Below are 23,566 nucleotides of genomic sequence, written 5' to 3' on the forward strand. Positions count from 1 at the left end.
CTAGACGGACCTTTGTCGGCAAAGTAATGTCTCTGCTTTTTAATATGCTGTCTAGTTTGGTCACAGCTTTTCTTCCAAGGAACAAGTGCCTTTTAATTTCATGGCTGCAGTCACCATCTACAATACAATGATTTTGGAGCCCAAGAAAATAAAATCTGTCACTGTTTCCATTGTTTCTCCATCTATTTGCCATGGAGTGATGGGAAGGGATGCCGTAATCTTAGTTTTTTGCATGTTAGGTTTTAAGCCAGCTTTTTCACTATCTTTTTCACTTTCATCAAGAGGCTCTTTAGTTCCTCTTGATTAGATTAGAGATGCTTAGATTAGATTGCTACTGCTGCTGCTAAGTCGCTTCAGTCGTGTCTACTCTGTGCGACCCCATAGACGGTGGCCCACCAGGCTCCCCCGTCCCTGGGATTCTCCAGGCAAGAACACTGGAGTGGGTTGCCATTTCCTTCTCCAATGCATGAAAGGGGAAAATGAAAGTGAAGTCGCTCAGTCATGTCCGACTCTTCGAGACCTCATAGTCTGCAGCCTACCAGGCTCCTCCGTCCATGGGATTTTCCAGGCAAGAGTACCGGAGTGGGGTGCCATTGCCTTCTCCATAGATTAGATTAGAGATGCTTAATATTTTTTGATGAATGGATTAAAAAACTCTCCCTGTTCATTGCTTCCTATTTTCTTTTTCATTATGAACCCATTTTTCTACCTTTTATTTAGTCTTTTCCTGATAGTTTATGATCTAAACTTCTAGGAGACATGGTTTAGGGAATACACAAGTGATGCTTAGAAATGAGTCCTCTAATACTGGGCTTGAAAGAACTGTTCTCTGTTTTAAAAAGGTGATGAGAGGAGATGATTCCCCAATGAGACAGAAAAATCTAAGCTTAAGCCACTGAATTTAAATTAACTCAGCAGTTTGGAAAAATCCATAGCAATGAAATCTAGGGTAAATACCTAGTCCCAGGGGAGGAGCCTGAAAAAAGGAAATGTATAATCGTTCCACACTATCATGTTCACTCCCACGGTTCCTGGGATTCCTGTGAATAAAGCAATACCCACTGAAAATGGGCCACAGTAAAATGACAACAGCAACCATCCATCATAAAATAATCAGCAAAGAGGGAAAGGGAGCAGATATAACAAATCATGTCTTGACTTCCATGGAATATTTAAAACTTAAACTTCCAAATGTCAGGACCTATGTTCCTACCCTTCCTCCCTGTGGGAGCACTGACTGGAGTGTTTACCCCTCCAGTTTGGACCTCCCTGGCACCCTACTCCAATCCTCTTGCCTGGAGAATCCCATGGACGGAGGAGCCTGGTAGGCTGCAGTCCATGGGGTCGCTAAGGGTCAGACACGACTGAGCGGCTTCACTTTCACTTTTCACTTTCATGCATGGAGGAGGAAATGGCAACCCACTCCAGTGTTCTTGCCTGGAGAATCTGAGGGACGGGGGAGCCTGGTGGGCCGTCGTCTATGGGGTTGCACAGAGTCGGACACGACTGAAACAACTTAGCAGCAGCAGCAGCATACAAGTCATCAGGGCTTCCCTTATAGCTCAGTTGGTAAAGAATCTGCCTGCAATGCAGGAGACCAGGGTTCGATTCCTGAGTCCAGGAGATCCTCTGGAGAAGGAAATGGCAACCCACTCCAGAACCCTCACCTGGAGAATCCCATGGACAGAGGAGCCTGGCAGGCTACAGTCCATGGGATCGCACGAGTCCGATACAACTTAGCAACTGAACCACCAGTACCACCACACAAGTCAGCAAGATGTCCCTTCCTTTCTTTGAAGCTTTGTTTTATATTTCTTACCACATTTTGGTTATAATTTATTCAGCATTTTTATGTGTTTGTAGTTGAAGAGAAAGTTACAAAAGGCAGTCTACCATGTTTCAAAAGCCAATTTATTTAAAAATCTTTGCAATCCCTATTGTCTCCCAATAACACAAGTAGTCTGTGAAGAACATAGACTAGTGTGCCTTCAATGCACAATTAAATTGTAAATGGGTAAGTTAATTAAATGAGCAAAAATTTACTCTATTTATATAGTATTTAAGAACTATCAATCTCAAAAATATTTAATTCAAAGACTGCCCTTTGCTTCAAAAAATTTACAAATGTGCCAAATTAAAGTATGAAATAAAATCATAATAGATTAAGTAACTGACTTAAAAAATGCAACAAGTAAGTGACACCACACAATTACATTTTTCTTTTTAATTCTCCTGAGTTTCTATACAAGTACAGAAGAAAAATGGTAGCATATTAAAGTATATCTTCTGCAAATACATATGCTAAAAACATCTGAGCTAAGAATAGATATGATAATAGTGCAAAAACATCATCACAAGTGGGGTATCCAAAGATCACATTACAAACCCAAACTAATAACAAACAAATTTCTGAAGTGACCTATAGGGGAGGAAACGAAGAACATAGTTGGCATATGTCTACTAATCCTGAGTCATTTAATTTTCTCAATTAGAAATCTCATGAAGTTTTATGACCAAACTGAAACGGTCTTCTCATTTTCAGCATTTAAAAACATCCACATGCTAAGAGAAGGCCAAAAAACTTGCTTCATTTACTTTTTCTCAAAATAAAGTGTGGCAAAGACAAAACCATGAATTAGGTTTTTATCTCAATACAGCCAGAATACTGTAAAATTAAAAGAAACTCATTTTGAAAGATAAGACTAATTGAACAAGCTTAAAAGATTTGAGAAAAAAATCATCATATATAACATAGAAAAATCTAAATGAAAAAAGGCAGGGAATAATTTATCAAAGGAGGTGTTTTATTTATTTATTTTTTTAGAATGGAGTAAAGAGAAGACACATAAAATACAGCAGGGAGTTGTGAGCAAAGACAGAAAAACATAGAATGGGTAAAAGAAATGTCTTTGCCTGGTTTTGTTTTGAAATCACTGAGGTCTTCTGGTTCCTAGTAAAATTATTGAAGGCTATATCACTAGTTCAATTTCTAATACTGTCATAAAGGCATACATTTCTGGGGTATGAACATTTACAGTACCATAACTCTATGTGGCTACTAATTCCAAAATCCAAAGAAGGGTATATTGGGTTGAAGGTAGAATGTAGGGGGAGACATGAAAGAGAGGCTGGGCCAGAGACTGAAAGCCTGCCTTACAAACTGCACAGGAAGGAGTCAAGTTGGCATCACAAGTGATGAACTGATAAAACTTGAAATGGGAAATGAGATACAGAACAAGTTTTTATATGACAAAGAGGATTCTGGCAGTACAACAGAAGAAGACTTGGCAGGATACAAATTATGGCTAAATTTAACAGTCTAGGTGAGAACTAAGGAGGGATTAAAATTAATATCATTGGTTATCACAGAGGATAGGCATGAACTTCAATGATTGTTTTGAGCACACAGAGACTGTGAAAGTAAACCTACATCTGAAACCAGTCTCTTCCACTCAGTCTCCAATTTCTTCTTTTTTCCACTCTTATGAATTAATACTGCAATCCTGAATCTACAGGTTTCAAACTTTTCAAAAATCTCTGACATCTGTCTTTAATGTCTTCAATAACCTGTCCCAGGTTTTATTCCAAAATGACCATCCAAGCTGCTGTTTATCTTGTTAATGTGGCAAAATTCATAAAAAAATCTCATATTCTTCCTTAATAATCCCATTTCTAAGGCTTTATTTTAAAGTCATATTCTGAAATACAGGAGATGTTCTTCACATTATTACTTACAAATGTGAAAAAACTTGAAACCATTTGAGTCCAATAAGCAGGGTTGGATACAGAAATTAGGGCCTTAAATCTCAAAGCTAGAAAAGATAATGCAACCTCCTTAGAGTTCAGTAAATTATTTTTTATTTTTAATGTTTTCCTATTTGGTACTAGGAAACCAAAGAAACAAACTTAAGGCAAACATCTGATAACTGTGTCTTTGATTCATTCATGAAATAGATGTTGTCTGTTAGTCATTAAAGAATTGGGCATTTTAAAATTTAACTAGATTAAAAAAATTTTACGTAGTACATGCATATGTCAAACTGTACTAAAGGTTCTGTTATGGAAGGAAATGTACTTCCTTACCTCAATTACTGAGTTCTGTTTACCAGAATTAATCCATTTTTAACAACTTCTTGAGTATCCTACCATAATTTTTCTTTTTTAACTGTGATAACTGTCATAAAGAAATCAAACCAGAAGTTGAGATAAAAATAATAAAAGATAAATGGTCTTAGAAGTCATTTCTGAAAGAGTAACATTCAAGCTTGGAAAGAGAAACAAATGGCAATACAAAAAATGGGAAGACAGTGCTTCAGACAGAGGAAAGAGCATGTGTAAAGATCCTGCAACAGAAAAGAGCTTGGGGTGATGGAGAAGATGGAAGAAGGCCCCTGTGTCTGAGCAGAGTCAAATGAGGCTGCAGGGGAGACCAGAAGATAAGCAGCAGTCATGGAAGCCATGATTAATTACTTTTATTCTAAATGCAACAAGGGGATGCCTCCTGGTGGCTGAGATGGCAGTCTACCTGCAATGCAGGAGACTGGGGTTCAGTCCCTGGGTCCAGAAGATCCTCTGGAGAAGGAAATGGCTACTCACTCCAGTCTTTTTGCCTGGGAAATCCCATGGACAGAAGAGCCTGGTGGGCTCAGAGTCAGACATGACTGAGTGACTAACACTTAACACAAATGCAACAAGAAGTCATTGGAGAATTTTAAATAAAGGAAACATGATTCAATTTGTGTTTTAAGAAAGTGTTCTTAGTGTTGTCTGGAAAATGGGATCAGAAAGAAGAAGAGTAAAACTGAGGATTCATTGAGCTTCCTGGACGTGAACATCAGCTTTTTATCAAATCTGTAAAGTTTTTTGTCAATATTTATTTTTAATATGTTTTCTACTCCTTTCTCTCTCTCCTTTCCTTTTGGTACTCTCATTTTATATGTTGGTGAGCTTGGTGGAATTTTTATGAGGTCCTGTTCCTTTTCTTTCAGTCTTCTCTGAGAAAAAATTTCCACCAATGTCTACAGTTTTCAAGAGTTCCTATAGGTTTAAATTTCTGCAGTGTTTCAAATAAAAGCCATTTTCTTTCAGGAGAGCTTCTTTGTATAAACTGCCTCTTCCCTGGGCCAAATCTATGATCCACTGCTCCAGAACTGGAGGTGGGTACAGCAGTCCATTCTTTAGAGTGACACCCTTGCTTTTTGTGGCGAAAGCTAGGCTGGAGCAGTAACCTGTGGTCTCTTCGTGTGGAATCTCCAGCCAATGAGTGAGTTGGAGCAAGGGCAATTGATGCCTCACTATTCTCAACTCTCTGTCTGGGACAGAGCCTCTGCCTTAGAGTGGCAGCCAGATGGTAGAAGGGAGACCCCAACCTCTGAGCCACTTCTGCCAGGAATGTAGCCTGTGCAACCCACAATTAATGGAGGTGAGAGACACTGGAGGCCTTCACTTCTTGATAAGATACAGTATCCCTTGACTGAGAGCTGAAAGGAGAAGCAGTCCTACCCTCTTGGCCATAAAGCACCCAGAGCAGAACTTCCATCATGATGAGTAAGGCCAGGTGGAAGGGAAGAAGTTGACTGTAACACAAGCGGCACAAACTCTCTCTGTTCTCACTAAGATTTAATATTATTCTTTTTTTTTAAGCAATTCTTATTGGAAAATCCCATGGACGGAGGAGCCTGTTAGGCTGCAATCCATGGGGTCGCTAAGAGTCGGACACGACTGAGTGACTTCACTTTCACTTTTCACTTTCCTGCATTGGAGAAGGAAATGGCAGCCCACTCCAGTGTTCTTGCCTGGAGAATCCCAGGGATGGGGGAGCCTGGTAGGCTGCCATATATGGGGTCGCACAGAGTCGGACACGACTGAAGTGACTTAGCATAGCATATTGGAGTATAGTTGCTTTACAATGTTGTATTAGTTTTTGCTGTACAGCAAATTGAACCAAGAGATATACATATAGTATATCTATCAGAGTAAAACTGATGAGTCATTGAGCTTCCTGGATGTGAACATCAGCTTTTTATCATAGATAAACTATACGTGTATCTACATCTCCGCTTTTCTGGATTTCCTTACCATTTAGGTCACCACAGAGCACTGAGTAGTTCCCTGAGCTCTACAGTAAGTTCCAGTATTTTATACATAGTATCAATAGTGTATACATGTCAATTCCAATCTCCTAATTCATCCCACACCCCCTTCTTTCCTTGGTATTCATACATTTGTTCTCTACATCTGTATCTCTATTTTAGCTTTGCAAATCAGTTCATCTGTATCATTTCTGGATTCCACTTTTAAGTGATGTTATAGGATATTAATTTTTCTATTTCTGATTTACTTCACTCTGTATCAGAGTCTCTAGGTTCAGCCATGTCTCTGCAAATGGCACAGTTTTGCTCCTTTTTATGGATGAGTAATATTCTGTTGTGTATATGTACCACATCTTCTTTATCTATTTCTCTGTTGATGGACATTTAGGTTGCTTCCTTGTCCTGGCTATTGTAAATAGTGCTGCAGTGAACACTGGGGTGCATGTATCATTTTGAATGATGGCTTTCTCCCGGTATATGCCCAGGGGTGGGATTGCTGGGTCATATGGTAACTCTATTTTTAGTTTTTTAAGGAAACTCCCAACTGTTCTCCATAGTGGATGTTATCAATTTATATTCCTATCAACAGTGTAACAGGGTTACCTTTCAAAATCCATACCCTCTCCAGCAATTTTTGTTTGTAGATTTTTTTTGTTAATGGCCATTCTTACTGGTATTTTGATTTGCATTTATCTAATAATTAGTGATGTTGAGCATCTTTTCATATGCTTTTTGGCCATCTGCATGTTTCCTTTGGAGAAGTGTCTACTTAGGTCTTCCATTCACTTTTAACTGGGTTTATTTTTTTTGATATTGAGCTGCATGAGTTGTGTATTTTAAAAATTAATTTCTTGTTAGTTGCTTCATTTAAAAGTATTTTCTCATATTCTGAGGGTTTTCATCTTGTTTATAGTTTCCTTTGTTTGTAAAAGCTTTTAAGTTTAATTATGTCCCATTTGTTTACTTTTGTTTTACTTTTTAAAATTAAGTATTAAATTTTATTCTTCAGTAAGTATTTCTTCATTTGCTGTATGTGCTCAAGAAAATTTTCAGACTTTAATGCTTTTTTAAAAATATGATTATTACTAGTTATAGTTTGGAGTGAGTCCATGCAGCGCCTTATGCTGCCATTCTGGGGCAAGACTCTGAAAACATTATTTCTTGACAGTACTTGCATACTTTGTGTTTGGTAGGCAGGGGCCAAAGGGTAAAACCTAATTGTCAGGATTTCTCAACATGAATGATAATTACTAACATCATCTGGTGTCAGAAAAACTTCCTAAAGGTGATTATCATTAGATCCTTCCATAAATTCACCTTCAGTAAAATCTATTAATTTCTGAAATCCTAAGCCCTCATTATTATCAGAGCAAGAATTTTCACTTCTGTTCCCTTCTTTGTGCTTGATTTACAAAATCCATCATCTGAGTTTTGCTTTCGATCCTACAGTATTCTATGTTGTGTCTATAAGTTAGTAACTTTTAAAATAAAACACCAGAAGCATAACTTTCAGGGATACATCCTGGTTGCATCAAGCAGTAAAACCCTGACAGGATCCGGCGAGGTGTTCACACAGCAAAGTCAGCCACAGAATCTCAGGGCCTCTGGAACATAGGGAAGAAAGGAAGCCAAATGTCTGCTAGGAATCGTGTCCAGTGAGACAACACTGTTGGAAAGTGAGTCAGCTGAGGAAAACCAAGAAGCATTAGGAGGAGATTAGAGTGTAGAAATGGACCAGGTTCAGTTCAGTTCAGTTCAGTCGCTCAGTCATGTCTGACTTTGCGACCCCGTGGACTGCAGCACGCCAGGCCTCCCTGTCCATCGCCAACTCCTGAAGTTAACTCAAACTCATGTCCATTGAGTCGGTGATGCCATCCAACCATCGCATCCTCTGTCGCCCCCTTCTCCTCCTGCCTTCAATCTTTCCCAGCATCAGGGTCTTTTCAAATGAGTCAGTTCTTCGCATGAGGTGGCCAAAGTATTGGAGTTTCAGCCTCAGCATCAGTCCTTCCAATGAATATTCAGGACTGATTTCCTTTAGGATGGATTGGTTGTGTCTCCTTGCAGTTCAAGGGACTCTCAAGAGTCTTCTCCAACACCACAGTTCAAAAGCATCAATTCTTTGGCATTCAGCTTTCTTTATAGTCCAACTCTCACATCCATACAGGACTACTGGATAAACCATAGCTTGGACAAGGTTAGATGAAGAATTAAAATGGCAGCCATGACAGCACTGCAGGCCCTCTGAAATGTGTGTTCACTGCATGATTGAGGACGCTGAGCTGCTAAAAGCCTCCCACCAGCAAGGTCACATTACCCGAAGGACACATATTCTTTAATGTTTCCATACTGAAAACTGGACACTTATGTCTTTAATGCTGCAAAGCTCAAATCTCCTCTTTCAGATGCACTTTCAAAGCCATATAAAGTAAACAATAAAAAAAAAAAATCACTCCACTTTCTAAAGGGTCATATCTTGATTTCTGACTTTCAGCTTGTATTATTCAATTTGTGAATAAGGAAGCTAACAGCAATAGGTATAAACTGTCTGATGAAATAAAAATTCATATTTCAAGGCAAGACAAGAAAATTTTAAACATAAAATTTTTCTCTGCCTTTTTGGGCCTTTCTCCCCTCCTGCGTGCCTTGTGCATCTGCATTATAATGTATTAATCAGACCTCCCCAATGGCAGAAACACCTGATCAACCATAAATTAGATCAGTTTTTCTTCTTGCGGTGCCAGTCATGTAACTCCTTGGAAGATAACATTCTTAATCCTGTAATCCTTCTTAATCCTGTAAGGTACCAACCACTCACCTTATATGTCAACTTTATGTACAGTGCCAATATACCATTTCTTTTAAAAACAGCAACTGGTGCAGAGCAGACCACTCAGATAATCTGGGCTGAACCTAATTGAAATTCTTAGTGTAAATACTCATGACCTGATTAATGTTACTAGCTATACTACTTGTTGGGCCTCCCAGGTAGCTCAGTGGGTAAAGAATCTGCCTGCAATGCAGGAGACACAGGAGACTAGGGCTCAATCCCTGAGTTGGGAAGAACCCCTGGAGGAGGGCATGGCAACCCACTCCTGTATTCTTGCCTGGAGAATCCCATGGACAGAGGAGCCCGGCGGACTACAGTCCATAGGGTTGCAAAGTCAGACGTGACTGAAGTGACTGAGCACACATACAACTTGTATTTTCCCTATTTTACAAGATTATTATTTCTTGATCACCAAGTGGATGACTGAGCTAATAATTAGGAGACTTGAAACAACTGACCAAATATATAGTCCCATTAAGACCAATGATTTTAAGAGTATAATCTAGATACCAGAACAAGCAACCAGAAGGAACCATTCCCTAGACCATAAGAGAGTAATAAGGCAGGTGGCTGAGAAGTTTTGGTTACTGTGAACAGGACTTATCCAGAAATAGCACACTGAGTGGCCCAATAACAAAGGCCTTGCCTGTCCTGGGAATGAGCATTCCTAGCTCAGTAGGACAAATTGGTCATAAAATGCCTCCAAAACCTTGCTCAAAATTAAGACTGAAAGGGAAAAAAATAAAGCATGGTGCCCATCATCCAGTTACATAAGAATCAAGTCACTGCAACTCTTGACTTACAGTACAGGGCAAAGATCAGGATGAGGTACTTGTGCTCGGGGAAGACTGGCAGAACTGGTCCTCACAGATTATTTTCAGGAGAAAATTTTATGAACCCAGTTTCCTGCATCTTCCCATACTTAGAAAAGCACCAATAACTAAGGTATCTGTACCTCAAGAGTGGCAGTAACCTTCTACCAAGATGTTTGATTGCATATACCCCTTTGTCTAGATCACATGTACACTGTTCCCTCCATCCCCCAACCTTTACTTCTTCAGACAGGTCTCAGAGTTCTATGAGAGATGGTCTCCTGGGTTACAATTCTCAGGCTGCCCAAAGAAAATTTTCCATTTTTTTGGTAGTATGACATAGTCTGTTTCTTTAATTTATTATTAATTAGAAGATCATTATTTTACAATATTGTACTTGTTTCTGCCATACAACATCATTTCTCTTTTAGATTACTATGAATTAATTTTTTTTAATTTTATTTTATTTTTAAACTTTACATAATTGTATTAGTTTTGCCAAATATCAAAATGAATCCATCACAGGTATACATGTGTTCCCCATCCTGAACCCTCCTCCCTCCTCCCTCCCCATACCATCCCTCTGGGTCGTCCCAGTACTCTAGCCCCAAGCATCCAGTATTATGCATCGAACCTGGACTGGCATCTCGTTTCATACATGTTATTTTACATATTTCAATGCCATTCTCCCAAATCTTCCCACCCTCTCCCTCTCCCACAGAGTCCATAAGACTGTTCTATACATCAGTGTCTCTTTTGCTGTCTCGTACACAGGGTTATTGTTGACATATCTTAAGTCTGGTGTGTGTGTGTTAGTCGCTCAGTTGTGTCTGACTCTTTGTGAACCCGTGGACTGCAGCCCACCAGGCTCCTCTGTCCATTGGATTCTCCAGGCAAGAATACTGGAGTGGGTAGCCATTTCCTTCTCCAGGATTTAAGTCGTAAAGGATGCAACTCTAAAGGAGGAGGAACAACAGGCTGACCTTCAGAAAACCATCACCCTGATATATCTGCATAGTAACACTATCCATTGGGATGCTGACTTCCTAACAGGTAAAAGGTATGAGAAGTAAGGGTACAAAACCTTGATTTTAACTGCTAGCCCACAGATCTGCTATTTCCAAGTACTGGGCAGGCTTTTATGTTTTTCTTAAAGAAGTGGTTAGCCCATGGCTAACAGTTATTGAGAAAATATGATTGAAGTAACACATAATAAGTCATGGAATGTCAAACTAAGGCATATAAGCAACATCTGGAATTGTTCAGTTTCATCAAGTCTTAACCAGAAAAGAAATGTATTGACCAGAAATGAAAGACAAAGACCATTGGCATATAGTGGAAGCTATAATTGTAGGAGTGGATGAGACGATTCAGGGGGAATTAACATTTAACCAAGAACTTTCACCTTAAAGTTTCCATACTTATTTTTAAAGGCAAACACTGAGGATTAGGTTAATGGATAAAAGGTTGTTTATCTGCTTTCTATTGTAACTATTACTACTTATTTGTAATAATTTTTTCAAAGCACACAGTAAGCCACTGGCTAAAAACAACTTTTTAAAAGTATATATAGAGCATGGCATAAATGAGTGTATGTAATATCTGATGTATTTAATTTATTGAAATACTTGTTATAAACTACATTTTTTTCTATGTTGTGTATTTTTTCCTATGCAGTATAGAAGGTAAGATGGTTGGATGGCATCATTGATTCAATGGACATGAGTTTAAGCAAACTCTAGAAAATAGAGAAGGACAGGGAAGCCTGGCATGCTGCAGTTCATGGGGTTGCAAATTTGGACATGACTGAGTGACTGAACAGAAATATCTAAATTGGCAAAATATAAATAATTTAGAGAATAAAACAAGGCTCTAATCACTACTTCCATTACCTTATAATTTGAGTTTGTGTTTGTGTTTTTTCTAAGTACTACATGAAGTTTTACAAATACCTTCAGTAGGTAGGTTTGGTCACTAAGTCATGTCCTACTCCTGTGACCCCATGGACTGTAGTCCGCCAGGCTCCTCTATCCATGGGATTCTCCAGGCAAGAATACTGGAGTGGGTTGCCATACCCTTCTCCAGGGGATCTTCCTGACAGGCATCCTGCACTGCAGGCAGACTCTTTACCAACTAAGCCACCAGAGAAGCATATTTTAATATATTTTGAACTCTATCTTTTTTCTTCACTGTCATGAAAAGAAAATAGCTTAAAGGAAACTAAAAAGATATGACACCTGCATGCAATACAGCCTGAGTTCCTTTTGTTATAAAGGACATTGAGAAAATTGTCAAAATCTGAATAAGATCTACAGATTAGGTAAGACTATTGTATCAATGTTCACTTTCTGATTTTGATTACTGTACTGTGGTTATGTTGCCATGTTCTGCGTAAGTAGAGATAAAGAGGAACAATTCCTATAATTTGTTCTGAAACAGTTCAGGTGGGAAAAAACATATGTAAGTGTGATATATATGCATGTACATATACATGTATATGTGTGTATGTATAAACATCAGGGGCATTAATTCAATCCTTAAGAATTACACCAATTCAGTAATAGTAAATTACTATCTATAGAGAGAGTCTATATAAGAGACACACAAATATATATATATATATATAACACACAAATATATATATATATAACACACAAATATATATATATATATACTAATAAAGTGCCTGTGTGTGTGTGTGCGTGTGTGGCGAGAAGTAAAGCGAGAGAAGGATAATGCAAATATCGTGAAATGTTAAACTTTGAGAAGTTACATATTTGTTGCACTATTCTTAAAACTTTTCTGAAAGTAAAATTATTTCAAAGCTAAAAACTCAAAAAGAATAAAAATAAAGCATGATTTAATAATTGTGTGTGTGAGCTCAATAATGTCTGACTCTCTGTGAACTTAGGGACTGTATCCTGCCAGGCTCCTCTACCCATGGAATATTCCCAGAAAGAATAGCGGAGTGGGTTGCCATTTCCTCCTCCAAGGGATCTTTTAGACCCAGGGATTGAACCTAGGTCTCTCGAATCTCCTGCATTACAGGCAAATTCTTTTACCCCGGAGCCACCAGGGGTGCCTTCGTTTAATAATTAGGAAATTCCAGAAGTGAGCCAAAAGGCCATATACTATATGTCTAGCCAATAGGTGGTGCCAATGAGTACCAGTTTTCTTTTAACAATATTAGAAAGTAAAGTTTCTAAGTGCAGTGTTCAAAAGTCAGGAGTACTGACACAATCTTTAAGAATTACACCAGTTCAATTCTATTGAATTAAACAACTACCTGTCTATGTGAGGACAGGATGCTCAACTCCCCCAAATACAGTCTAACTCTCTCAAAAGCCTCCTTTCACCTCAGTTAAATGAAGAACACCATTTACTTCCTGCACAGAATTAAAGTGCCCTCCTTGTACAAGTAAGTGGGCTTCTTATCTAGGTAATTCTGAAGGAGTCTCACCTTCTGTGGGGGTTAAAATGTATAACTGGCAGGAATGCAATCACAGTGCTCATCTGGCTAAGACAAAAAGCAGATTGTAAAACTGACCTGATTAGCAAATATGATTTCTTCTAGTTGTAAGTTACATGTACAAACTACAGGAAATAGGATTTCATAAACACATAGATAATATTAAAGTATTCTGAATTTTCTCTTAGGACATACTGAACAGGAGCCAAGGATTTTTACACAAGTTATTTCAAATAATAGAACTGAATGTGTCTCAGGAAATCATATTGGCTCAGTCTTATTTCACATTCCTAGAATTCAACTGCTAATGTCTATCAGAGGTGACATTAATAATAACCATTTGCTCAACCAACTTCAACCAGGCTAATTCTAATGACTATTTTTAGAAGTTCAAATTCTCACAATATGATTTTTGGATTTAAAAATTCTCACAGAGGACAACTTTGGAAATTTTGAATTACTGCAATGAACTAAATCTAACCATACAGACAGGTTAATTCAATTATATTTTTACCTTTAAAGTTAAATGGATCACCTGAAATTTTCTTCCAGTTTCTAAACCCAATAAAGATAGTAGTTAATGTACCTTAGCAACACAGGTCTTAGGTTAGAGGGGGAGAAAAAACTCAGTTATCTAGACAACTCCTTTTACCTATTAAATAGACAAGATTACAACTCCAAAAGATAGAAGCACATCAATGAAGCATAAAAGGCCTGAAAATTAGGTGGTAGAATTTGATTCTAAAACTAATTTCAAAGTTATTCTTTTTTTCTCTTTTTAGTATAATGACCAAGGAACAGCAGGAGGAAAGCAGGGACTAAAACAACATTTTGTTGAGTGAATTTAATTCTCTTGAAAACATTTGACTGCACTGCTTCCATTTAATCAACTACTCCATGGTCCAAGGAGAAAAAGTCAACATTTCACTGTGATAATTTAATCATGAGGCATCCCAATTTCCAACTTCAATTTTCTATACTCTTGTTTCCCCCTTAAGTACGCTATCAGATGCCTCCCTTTCAATAATAAAGCCAAACAGCTCCTAAAACTTTATCCATTATTTTTATAATTGCCTTCCCTCAAGACAGGTGACAATAGAACAATGTTCCACTCTCCAAGAAGAGTGGAAACTTAAATGGAAAGAAAGAGTAAAGAGTTCATTTACTAATTTTTAAAAGTGTCTGTCTGAGCTTTTTCTCTCTGCAGCAGTCTTTTGGCGTGACAAGGCTTAGGGCTGGGTTTGCCTTTGCTGTGAGAGAGCTAGAAGGGACCAGAAGGAGACCAAAGGAATAGAAGGCGAGTTGATGCTGGCTGGGTGCAGCTGGCTGGGACTCAGGCTTGAAAGGAGGGGGAAGGAGAGGAGTGGGCTGTAAGGATAGGAGAGCAGGCAGGGCTTGGCAGCAAAAGCCAAGCCTGAAGAGTATATATTCAGCTATCTAGGAATCTCAGCATCAAGACAGGCAGCAAAATGCAGGATTGATTCTGCCAAAGCAGAGAAACCCTGCTAGGCAGGGTTGTATGGTAAAATGGTTTCTTTTACTCTTTCAAAAGATGCAACAAGTAGTTTTTCATTTCTGTGCAATGGATGTAAACACAACAGGTAACACCCACTGAGCATCACTTCAGTCAGGACAATGATAAACTCAAAGGCTCCAACAACAGAAGAATTGTAAGGCACACTGCAAAGAGCAAAGACCTGGGAGTTGACAAGGAGTTTGGAAACAAGTATATTGGAACAGATGAACACACTTTGCTTAGTCAACACTGCATCTGTGATGGTAAGGAGGGAAGGGACTACATGAGAAAAATCAGGTCAGGGTTAGTTTTATATTTATTTATTCACATAGGAGGCAAATGCAAGCAAATTAAAAGTAATGGGACTCTGGGAGAGAAAGAAAAAGATACACAATGGCTACAAACTTCTCCACCCAAAGTTAGTGGGCAGAAGCAAAGGAGTAAGGCATAATGAATGTGAGGCATCAAAAGAGCTCAAAAAGGAAATTCTTTAAATCCAGTCTAGAGCAGCACTGCCTAATAGAACTATGATATGAGCCACCTATGGGGCTAGTAACCACTTAAAAAATAGAAACAAAATTAACTTTTGTAATATATTATGTTTAGACCAATATATCCACAATGTTACCTTTGAACATATAATCAATATAAAAATTATTAAAGGGCTGTTTCATATTCATTATATATGTATCAAGTCTTCAAAATCAAGTATGTATTTTACAAGCACTACACACTTTAATGACATCCCCAGTGGCTCAGCAGTAAAGAAACCGCATGCAGTGCAGGAGACCCAGGAGACACGGGTTCAATCCCTGGGTCAGGAAGATCCCCTGGAGAAGGAAATGGCAACCCAATCCAGTATTCTTGCTGCAAAAATCTCATGGACACAGGAGCCTGGCGGGCTACAGTCCATAGGGTCGCCAAGAGTCAGACACAACTGAGCATGCATGCTCACACTTCAATCCCAGTGCTACACCAGCCTCATGTCTAAGGCTCAATAGCCCCAGGTGGCTAGTACCTATCAAGGTGGACAGCACAGGTACAAAATATATTTAATGATAAAAAATAATCCATGGCATCAAGAAATACCAAAAAGTCTGTCACAAGTAATGAATTTGGTTAGAAGTTTGTCAATGAATTTGGCAAGAAAAGTTTTAAAAAAACACTAGGCCTACCATCTTACTGAAAGTATATTTAAAATAAATCGCTTGGTCTTTATACAATAAATGCTATTTCAATTCTTTCACAGAAAAATTGAAGACAAGTGTACACAGCAGTTTCTGAGGTATTCTTCTTATTTCAAGTTATATTCACTACTAAAATCTCCTGGTCCTTCAGAGACTCTACCTTTAATAGCAAGTGCAAGTATTTTCTTTATTCAGTGGTAGATGGAGGATTTTGTGTGGATCAAAGGAAGCCAAGTTCCCTCCTTTGCTCTTGGGAAACTGAAGAGAAAACTGACCTCACCATTCATTACAGCCTAAAGTGCTGCCACATGAATGAGCTGTGAATATTTATGGCTCTCAAGTGACCAAACCACAGAGATTCTGTCTGCAGTTACTTTGTGGGTTGTTTTGGGCTGGTGATGTGGGATCGTCATATGCAAAGGGTCCTCTGTTCATGGGATTCTCCAGGCAAGAATACTGCAGTGGGTAACCGTTCCCTTCCCCAAGGGATCTTCCCGACCCAGGGATCAAGCCCTGCAGGGTCTCCTGCACTGTAGACAGATTCTTTATTGTCTGAGCAACAGTAGAATCTGCCTGCAGTGCGAGAGACCTATGTTTGATCCCGGGATCAGGATGATCCCTTGGAGAAGGGAATGGCAACCCACTCTAGTAATCTTGACTGGACAATTTCATGGACACAGGAGCCTGGTGGGCTACAGTCCATGGGATCACAAAGAATTGGACACGACTGAGTGACTAACATTTTCACTTGGCCTGGTGAAATGTACACAGGTCTGAAGAAAAGGTGGTCTAAATTTAAATTCAGATTGTTTTAATTGCCAGGCAAGTTGGACTATAACACAACCATCTATATTCAGGGTACTTTAAAGATCAGCCATAAAAAGCAATGCATTCAGTTCAAATACCAGTTGATTTAGAAGTTTCTTTAATTAAAGCACACAACTTCATAGCTTATGCTGCTTCAACGTGGGTTTGAAGGTGGGACAGGAATAATATTCACCATGTTTTTGTATAACTGATCAAACTTAAAGATGTCATTCAATATATTATACAACCTACATATGCTATAGTGTAAGTCTAGTATATTACTAGTGTAAGAGTATGCGCCACCTGATATGTGCTTCTCTGGTAGCTCAGCTGGTAAAGAACCTGCCTGAGATGCAGGAGACCCTGGTTCGACTCCTGGATTGGGAAGATCCCCTGGAGAAAGTAAACGTTACCCACTTCAGTATTCTGGGCTGGAGAATTCCATGAACTGTACAGTCCATGGGGTCTCAAAGAGTCGGACACAACTGAGTGATTTAAACCACTCAGTGATTTAAACTACTTGTATTATGTATACTTTATAATGCTATATTATATTACAGTTCCTGCCAGATGGCATGTATATGCTTTTCTCTATATAATACTACAGCTATAGGCAGAGAAGCATGTTTTTCTTGGACCTTATTGACAAAAATTTCTGTTCATCAAACCCATTCCACACAACTGTCATGAACCGAGGCATATTTGTCATTTGGTTTTCAGCAATCAGCAACAACCTGGAGATCCCAAGACTAGAGAAAAAACTCAGATACTCTACCTTGACTCAAACCAGAAAAGAATATATCTTTTAGAGTTATAGCTATAAACCTATCATAGAATAAGGAAACATACCAGCATTTTGACCGAGCACTTTTACGGAGTGAGTAGAGAGAAAAACAAAGGGCTGAAAATTTTCTTCTTTACAGACAAATAAAGCAACCGAAATGAAAAGTGTAGGGAGTCAGACAGACCCATATACTCACCTGCATTGGAGCCAGTCAAATTATAACGTGCATTCAACTTCTTGATGATATTCTCGTGGATTTGGTACCACTCACTCTCTGTATTACACCTGTGAAATCATGGCCACTCTGTTAAGCTTTGATGACGCATGAGATGACTTTCCTACACACCTGCCCCTTTTCATATAACCACTATAATGTACTTCCTTAAACCTCCCTGCAGTTCTCAACACAGAGAACATGGCTTGGCTTAGCTGCCCCAAGATAGGCAGGAATGACCGTATCTGGTAATGCATGACCAACTACTTCATGAAGTGGCTGAGATGAACAATTCAGGTTATGAGAAGCTCAGAGAACAATGCATGCAGTGGAAGGAAGTACAGGCTAAGATCCTGACTCCCTGGATTTGGATCCTCACTATTAACTGAGCTATGTTCTTTGGGTGAGTTACCTATTCTGTGCCTTGATCTGTTCGTTTGTGAAATAGGGGTAATATACTAGAACACTGAACAAGCTTGGGTTTAGGATAATCCCTGCATAAAGTAAATGCTCAGTAAATGTTATTTCTCGTTATTGAATCTCCATCTATTATATCATGACCAAGTTGGCTAGCATCAAAATGCAACTGAGGTTAACACAACTTGCACTGGCAAAAACCTGGTGGGATTTACTGAAGGGTAATTAAGGTAACTCTTCCAGACTTTCTACTTCTAGGCCAAAAGGCGTTTCTCCATCTCTCACTCTGACAGCCGTCTGTACCTTAGTCTTTCAGCTCTTGTCTTTCACCAGCTCATGCTTGAGTTCACCTAGGAGACTCTGAAGATTCTTGAGAACTGGATCTGGGACTGGTAGATACCTGTGTTCCCCTCAGTACTTTGAACACTGTAGGTGCTTAAAGAAAATACTGGCTACATGAATGACTGAATGGATATCCCTCTGACTGTTACTCCTGATGATTTGTTAATATCTGGGTCTGCTCTATTCTTACTGCTGAGACTGCCCCAGTTAGGCGAGGGAGACCCTCCCTCATCTGAATGCATTTGTAAATTCACTACTATCTTTCACTAGCAACAAAGGCTCCCTCCCAAGGGTCCTGACAATCAAAGATTCTATAACTATCAATCAAAATATTCCACCCTATAGTGACTTCCTCCTTGTGATCTCATCTGTAGCCAATAATTCACAATGCGCTTACATATTTATTTATTTCACTGCCATAAGCTTTTCCAGGATGAACTGGATGGAGGTTATTTTTGAACCAGTTAATGGTAGGATAGCAAATAAGAGCACTGACACTGCTGCTGCTGCTACTGCTGCTAAGTCGCTTCAGTCGTGTCCGACTCTGTGCGACCCCACAGACGGCAGCCCACCTGTCTCTGGGATTCTCCAGGCAAGAACACTGGAGTGGGTTGCCATTTCCTTCTCCAATGCATGAAAGTAAAAAGTGAAAGTGAAGTCGCTCAGTCGTGTCCGACTCTTAGCAACCCCATGGACTGCAGCCTACCAGGCTCCTCCGTCCATGGGATTTTCCAGGCAGGAGTACTGGAGTGGGGTGCCATTGCCTTCTCCACACTGACACTGAGAAGGCTGGAAAATTAAGGTGAAATAAAACCATTCCACTTGTCCAGCTGTAAGATACCAAATTACCACTTAGTAGCCCCTGCTCCTAGTTTTCTTAGTTCAGCTCAGTGGGGAAGGAAGAAAGATAGCTTGCTTCCTATTAAATAGTTAAGGGACTCTAGAATTCATGCTTTTAATCTACAAAACTCCAAATAAAATAAAAGCTCCTAAAGTATGTGACTGAAGTATCTTCCAGGCTCAGACAAGGTATTTCTTGCTATTCTCTGTTTCAGTTCCAGTTTGGTCTAAGGATTTGGTACCCTTAACAAATAGAAATTTCTTCCAAATTGTTTCTAACAGTCACTCCTCTAAAATGTTTTAATAAACTCTAGCTTCTTTTTCATCTACAATAACTGTTTTGACTGCCTAGCTTTCATCCTGGAATGGATTCATAAATTGCTGATCTGTAATTTTTAAGGGATCTCTCTTGCATCAAGAATAACTCAAACCTTATTTGCTATTTATGAAAAAACAGACAATAACTACAAAGAGCAGTACAACTTAATTTCAGGAGAATGAGTATCTCCCACAGAACTGGAATTCATGGGTCTTCCTTGGCTGGTTGCATAATCAAGAGGGATGCAAGGAACTCCAGGTCCCCCAGTTTTCCCACTGACAAGATAAATCTAACATTTCCTATGCATACCTAGAAAGATCACTCAAAGAAACAAAGAGATTGCATTTGTGAGAAATTTTAGTTTTTCTTAAAAAGCAAGGTCACCTAACAGCATCATTGTCACATCACTAGACGGTGGTGTGAAATAACACCCTGAAACATACGACCTCGTAACATGAGAGCTCACGTTCTGAGTTAGGCAGTCCTGACTTCACAGCTGGTTCCTGTTCTGATTAGTTAGGTGATTTGGGGTGCTATTTAGCCTCTCTGTCCCCTTATGTGGAAAACAAAGCCAACAGCATCTGCTTCATGAGTTTGTCATGAAAATAAAGTGACATGACACATGCAAAGTGCTTATTAACATGGTTCCTTGCACACAGTAAGCACAAAGTAAATGGTGGCTATTATCATTAGTACTGTTGCAATTAAACTATGTTTCACAATCACCAGTAAAATTTAGAAAGGGGATTATACTGGATTTACGCTCCACCATGGACTGGCAGGCATCTCTGACTCGATGGACATGAGTTTGAGTGAACTCCGGGGGTTGGTAATGGACAGGGAGGCCTGGTGTGCTGCGATTCATGGGGTCGCAAAGAGTCGGACACGGCTGAGCGACTGAACTGATGGGATAAAAGAGTAGCATGCTTTACTACCCAGTAGTATCACCAAAAGTTTTCAAGTTTAATATCAAGGTCATAGATTTTATCACTCTTAAAAGAGACAAAGAGAGTTTCTAGTCCTAAACCACAGGCTATAAGTGAACCTTTGTCAACTGATTAGCAAACATGTGGTGCAGGTCCCAGGGCCTCTGGGTAGAAGATGGATAAATCCAAGAAATCCTGCAGCTGTTGTCAAAAAGCAACCTGAGGTATATATCCCACAGGTAGTGGGCCACGTGGGTCCCCTCCACATTGGTACACGCTGCAACAGCCGGAACAGATAACAAAAGCAAGCTCACTCACAGAGGAGGTCAGCAGTGTGGTCCTCAAATCAGGAATGCGGATCCCAGATCCCCCATTCCCAGTGCATCTGCTCTGAGGATGGCACCGTGTGTCATCTCTCCATTGTCAGACCTGCGGGCAGGTGCTCAGGGAAGGGCAAGCGAAAACCATGTGCCTTTTTAAAAACTTAGGGTGTGGAGTACATTAAGTGGATTTTCTTCGTGGAATGTTCAAACTGAACTGTATCTGCTGCCACTGACCCTCAAAAGATGCATAAACCACGTTCTGAGGATCTTATTTGGAAATAGGGTTTTTACACAGATAATCAAGTTAAAATTAGGCTGTTTAGGGTGGGTCCTAACCCAGTATAACTAACTAGGCTCATATAAAAAGGGGAAATGTGGTTACAGAAACAGATACACACACCTGGAGAAAGTCATGTATGATGAAGGCATACATCAGGTCATGCATCTACAGGACACCAGAAACCAGGAGAGAGAAGCAGGGAACAGAATCCCCCTCACAGCTCTCAGAAAGAATCAGCATAGCCAACACTGTGATCTGGGAACTGTGGCTTCCATTACAGTGAGACCATAAATGTCTGTGGCTTAAGCCTCCTTGTTTATGGTGCTTTGATAGGGAAGCCCACAAATGGGCTTCCCTGGTGACTCAGTCAGTAAAGAATCCTCCTGCTATGCAGGAGACCTGGGTTCCATCTTTAAGAAGATCCCCTGCAGGAGGAAATGGCAACCCACTCCAGTATTTTTGCCTGGGAAATCTCATGGACAGAGGACCCTGGCGGAATATAGTCCATGGGGTTGCAAAGCATCAGATATGACTTAGCGACGAAACCACCACATAATAAACTAATAATATATAAAGTAAGAGGGGAATCACCCAATCTGAACTTCCTTTTTCTTAATTATAATCAGTTTATGTTAAAAACTATTTCCATTTTCCAAGAACAAATGAACTTTCCGAGGGTAAAGATATAAAAGGTTTTAAATTCTTGGGAGGTATTCTATGCAGGGGATGGTCCACCCAGTGGGTAAGCTATCTATTCTTTTTGGTTCTCAATTTCATAATCCTCTGAAAGGCAAATGACGATTTGTAGGCTCAATTGTAGTAGGCCTAGAGATGATTAAGTTTTTGAGGAATGGCTTAAACTCTGTGCATCCCTGGCTCTTCCATTACCCACAGAAAGCAGGATTCACCACATAAGATCCCCATGTACCCCCATGCCCACCCCAGCCCACATCATGTGCAAGCTCCTTACATATACACTTTCAGGATGAGGTCATCTTTCGTCTCTCCAGTCAGCAGGTCAGCAATGCTAAGAACTGCACAGCCAAAGGGTCGCCGGTACTGGACACTGCAGGCATTCTTTTTTTCTCCTGCCCCCATTCGACCTGTTCAATTAAAAAGCACACCTAGTTCAAGGAGCCATTTGATTAATCCAGCTTAAGACGAGACACATACAGCTCTAACATAAGCCATATGAAATGTAATGGGTGATGGTAAAGACACAGATTTGGAGCAACTGTTGCCTCCATTCTGAACTCTCCCCTCAGACCCCATAGTTGTGTGACCTTGGGCACGCAGTGCAAACTCTGGCCATTGGCTGTTACCTATAAAACATGAAGACTGAAGCTGAGCCCAGGTGTGGGTACCCTTCCCGAAGCATTCATGAAGGCACCCCAGGAGAATCGCATCCAAAAAGGCAGTAGGGGTGCCTATTTCATTCTCTACTTGTAAGATTCTCCATATTTCAAAAAATGATTTCAAACATTTCACCTCTGAAAAGAAGTGATTTGAGATTACCTGACAGTATAGCAAGTAAGCACAGGTGAGCAAATGAGCATGTTCTTTCCCAGCTCAGTAAGCAGGCTGAGATCTCCAGGGATCCTTTTTTAACTCTGACATGGTTTCTACTTGTTTAAATTGTTAGACATTTCAAAATCTGTGGTTTAGATACTGTTTTAATTTATTGTTGCATTTAATTACCAACAGGTTATTTTGAAAACTGAAAGCAAAAAGCACACTGGAGCTGTAACATAACAAGCTAACGTGAGGAGAAATAATGAAAAAAGTCTGCCAGTCTGTTTCCAGATGCTAGGGAACAGATCTGCACGTTGTTTCCATCTGACTGAAGTCCTGCTACAGCATGTCTGCATGGCTCTAGTACTTTCCAAATCCAACGCTAAATAGAAAAAAAGAGAGGAATGGCAGTATTCAATTTGGCTTTCATTCTTCAGTAATAAAGGAAAACTGCCCCTCTGATATATCAATTTCAGAGTAATATTTATAAATAGAAGCTGGAATACCACTTAATGGTGGTAAAAACCACAGAAAAAAAAAAAGAAGAGGACTTCCGACATAATGAAAAGGATTTTTCCCTTTTGAATAATTAATGTGTGACAGCCTTGAAATGTACTTTCTCGGATGATGTTTCATTTTCATTGGTATATTACTAATATATTGATTAACAGGCCTAAGGATAATAAGAGTGCTGATTTACAATGAAATCATGTACTAGACTCAACACTATAAAAAGAGTTGAGAGGACTCCTCTGAGATCAGGGACTGGTGTTTACTATGTGACATGCATGGGTTTGGAGAGTCATTAGGTATTACCATATAGGTACAGGGTTTTCCAGGTGGTACAGTGGTAAAGAATTCACCTGCTCATGTAGGAGACGCAAGAAGTGTGGGTA

General features: G+C 39.5%; 1 protein-coding gene across 2 annotated transcripts in view; it reads right to left on the minus strand.

Moving 5' to 3' along the window:
* Positions 1 to 23,566, minus strand: part of DOCK4 (dedicator of cytokinesis 4) — a 479,395-nt gene that overhangs the window by 200,947 nt on the left and 254,882 nt on the right. For both annotated transcript variants that reach the window (XM_070369554.1, XM_070369552.1), the window contains exons 11-12: positions 22,129 to 22,261; positions 17,694 to 17,782 (exon numbers count right to left, since the gene is read on the minus strand). In XM_070369554.1, coding sequence (XP_070225655.1) covers positions 17,694 to 17,782; positions 22,129 to 22,261 — 222 coding nt within the window. The remainder of the gene's footprint in view (positions 1 to 17,693; positions 17,783 to 22,128; positions 22,262 to 23,566) is intronic.

This window comes from Bos mutus, chromosome 4 (genome assembly GCF_027580195.1).
Source record: "Bos mutus isolate GX-2022 chromosome 4, NWIPB_WYAK_1.1, whole genome shotgun sequence".
Lineage (NCBI taxonomy): Eukaryota > Metazoa > Chordata > Mammalia > Artiodactyla > Bovidae > Bos > Bos mutus.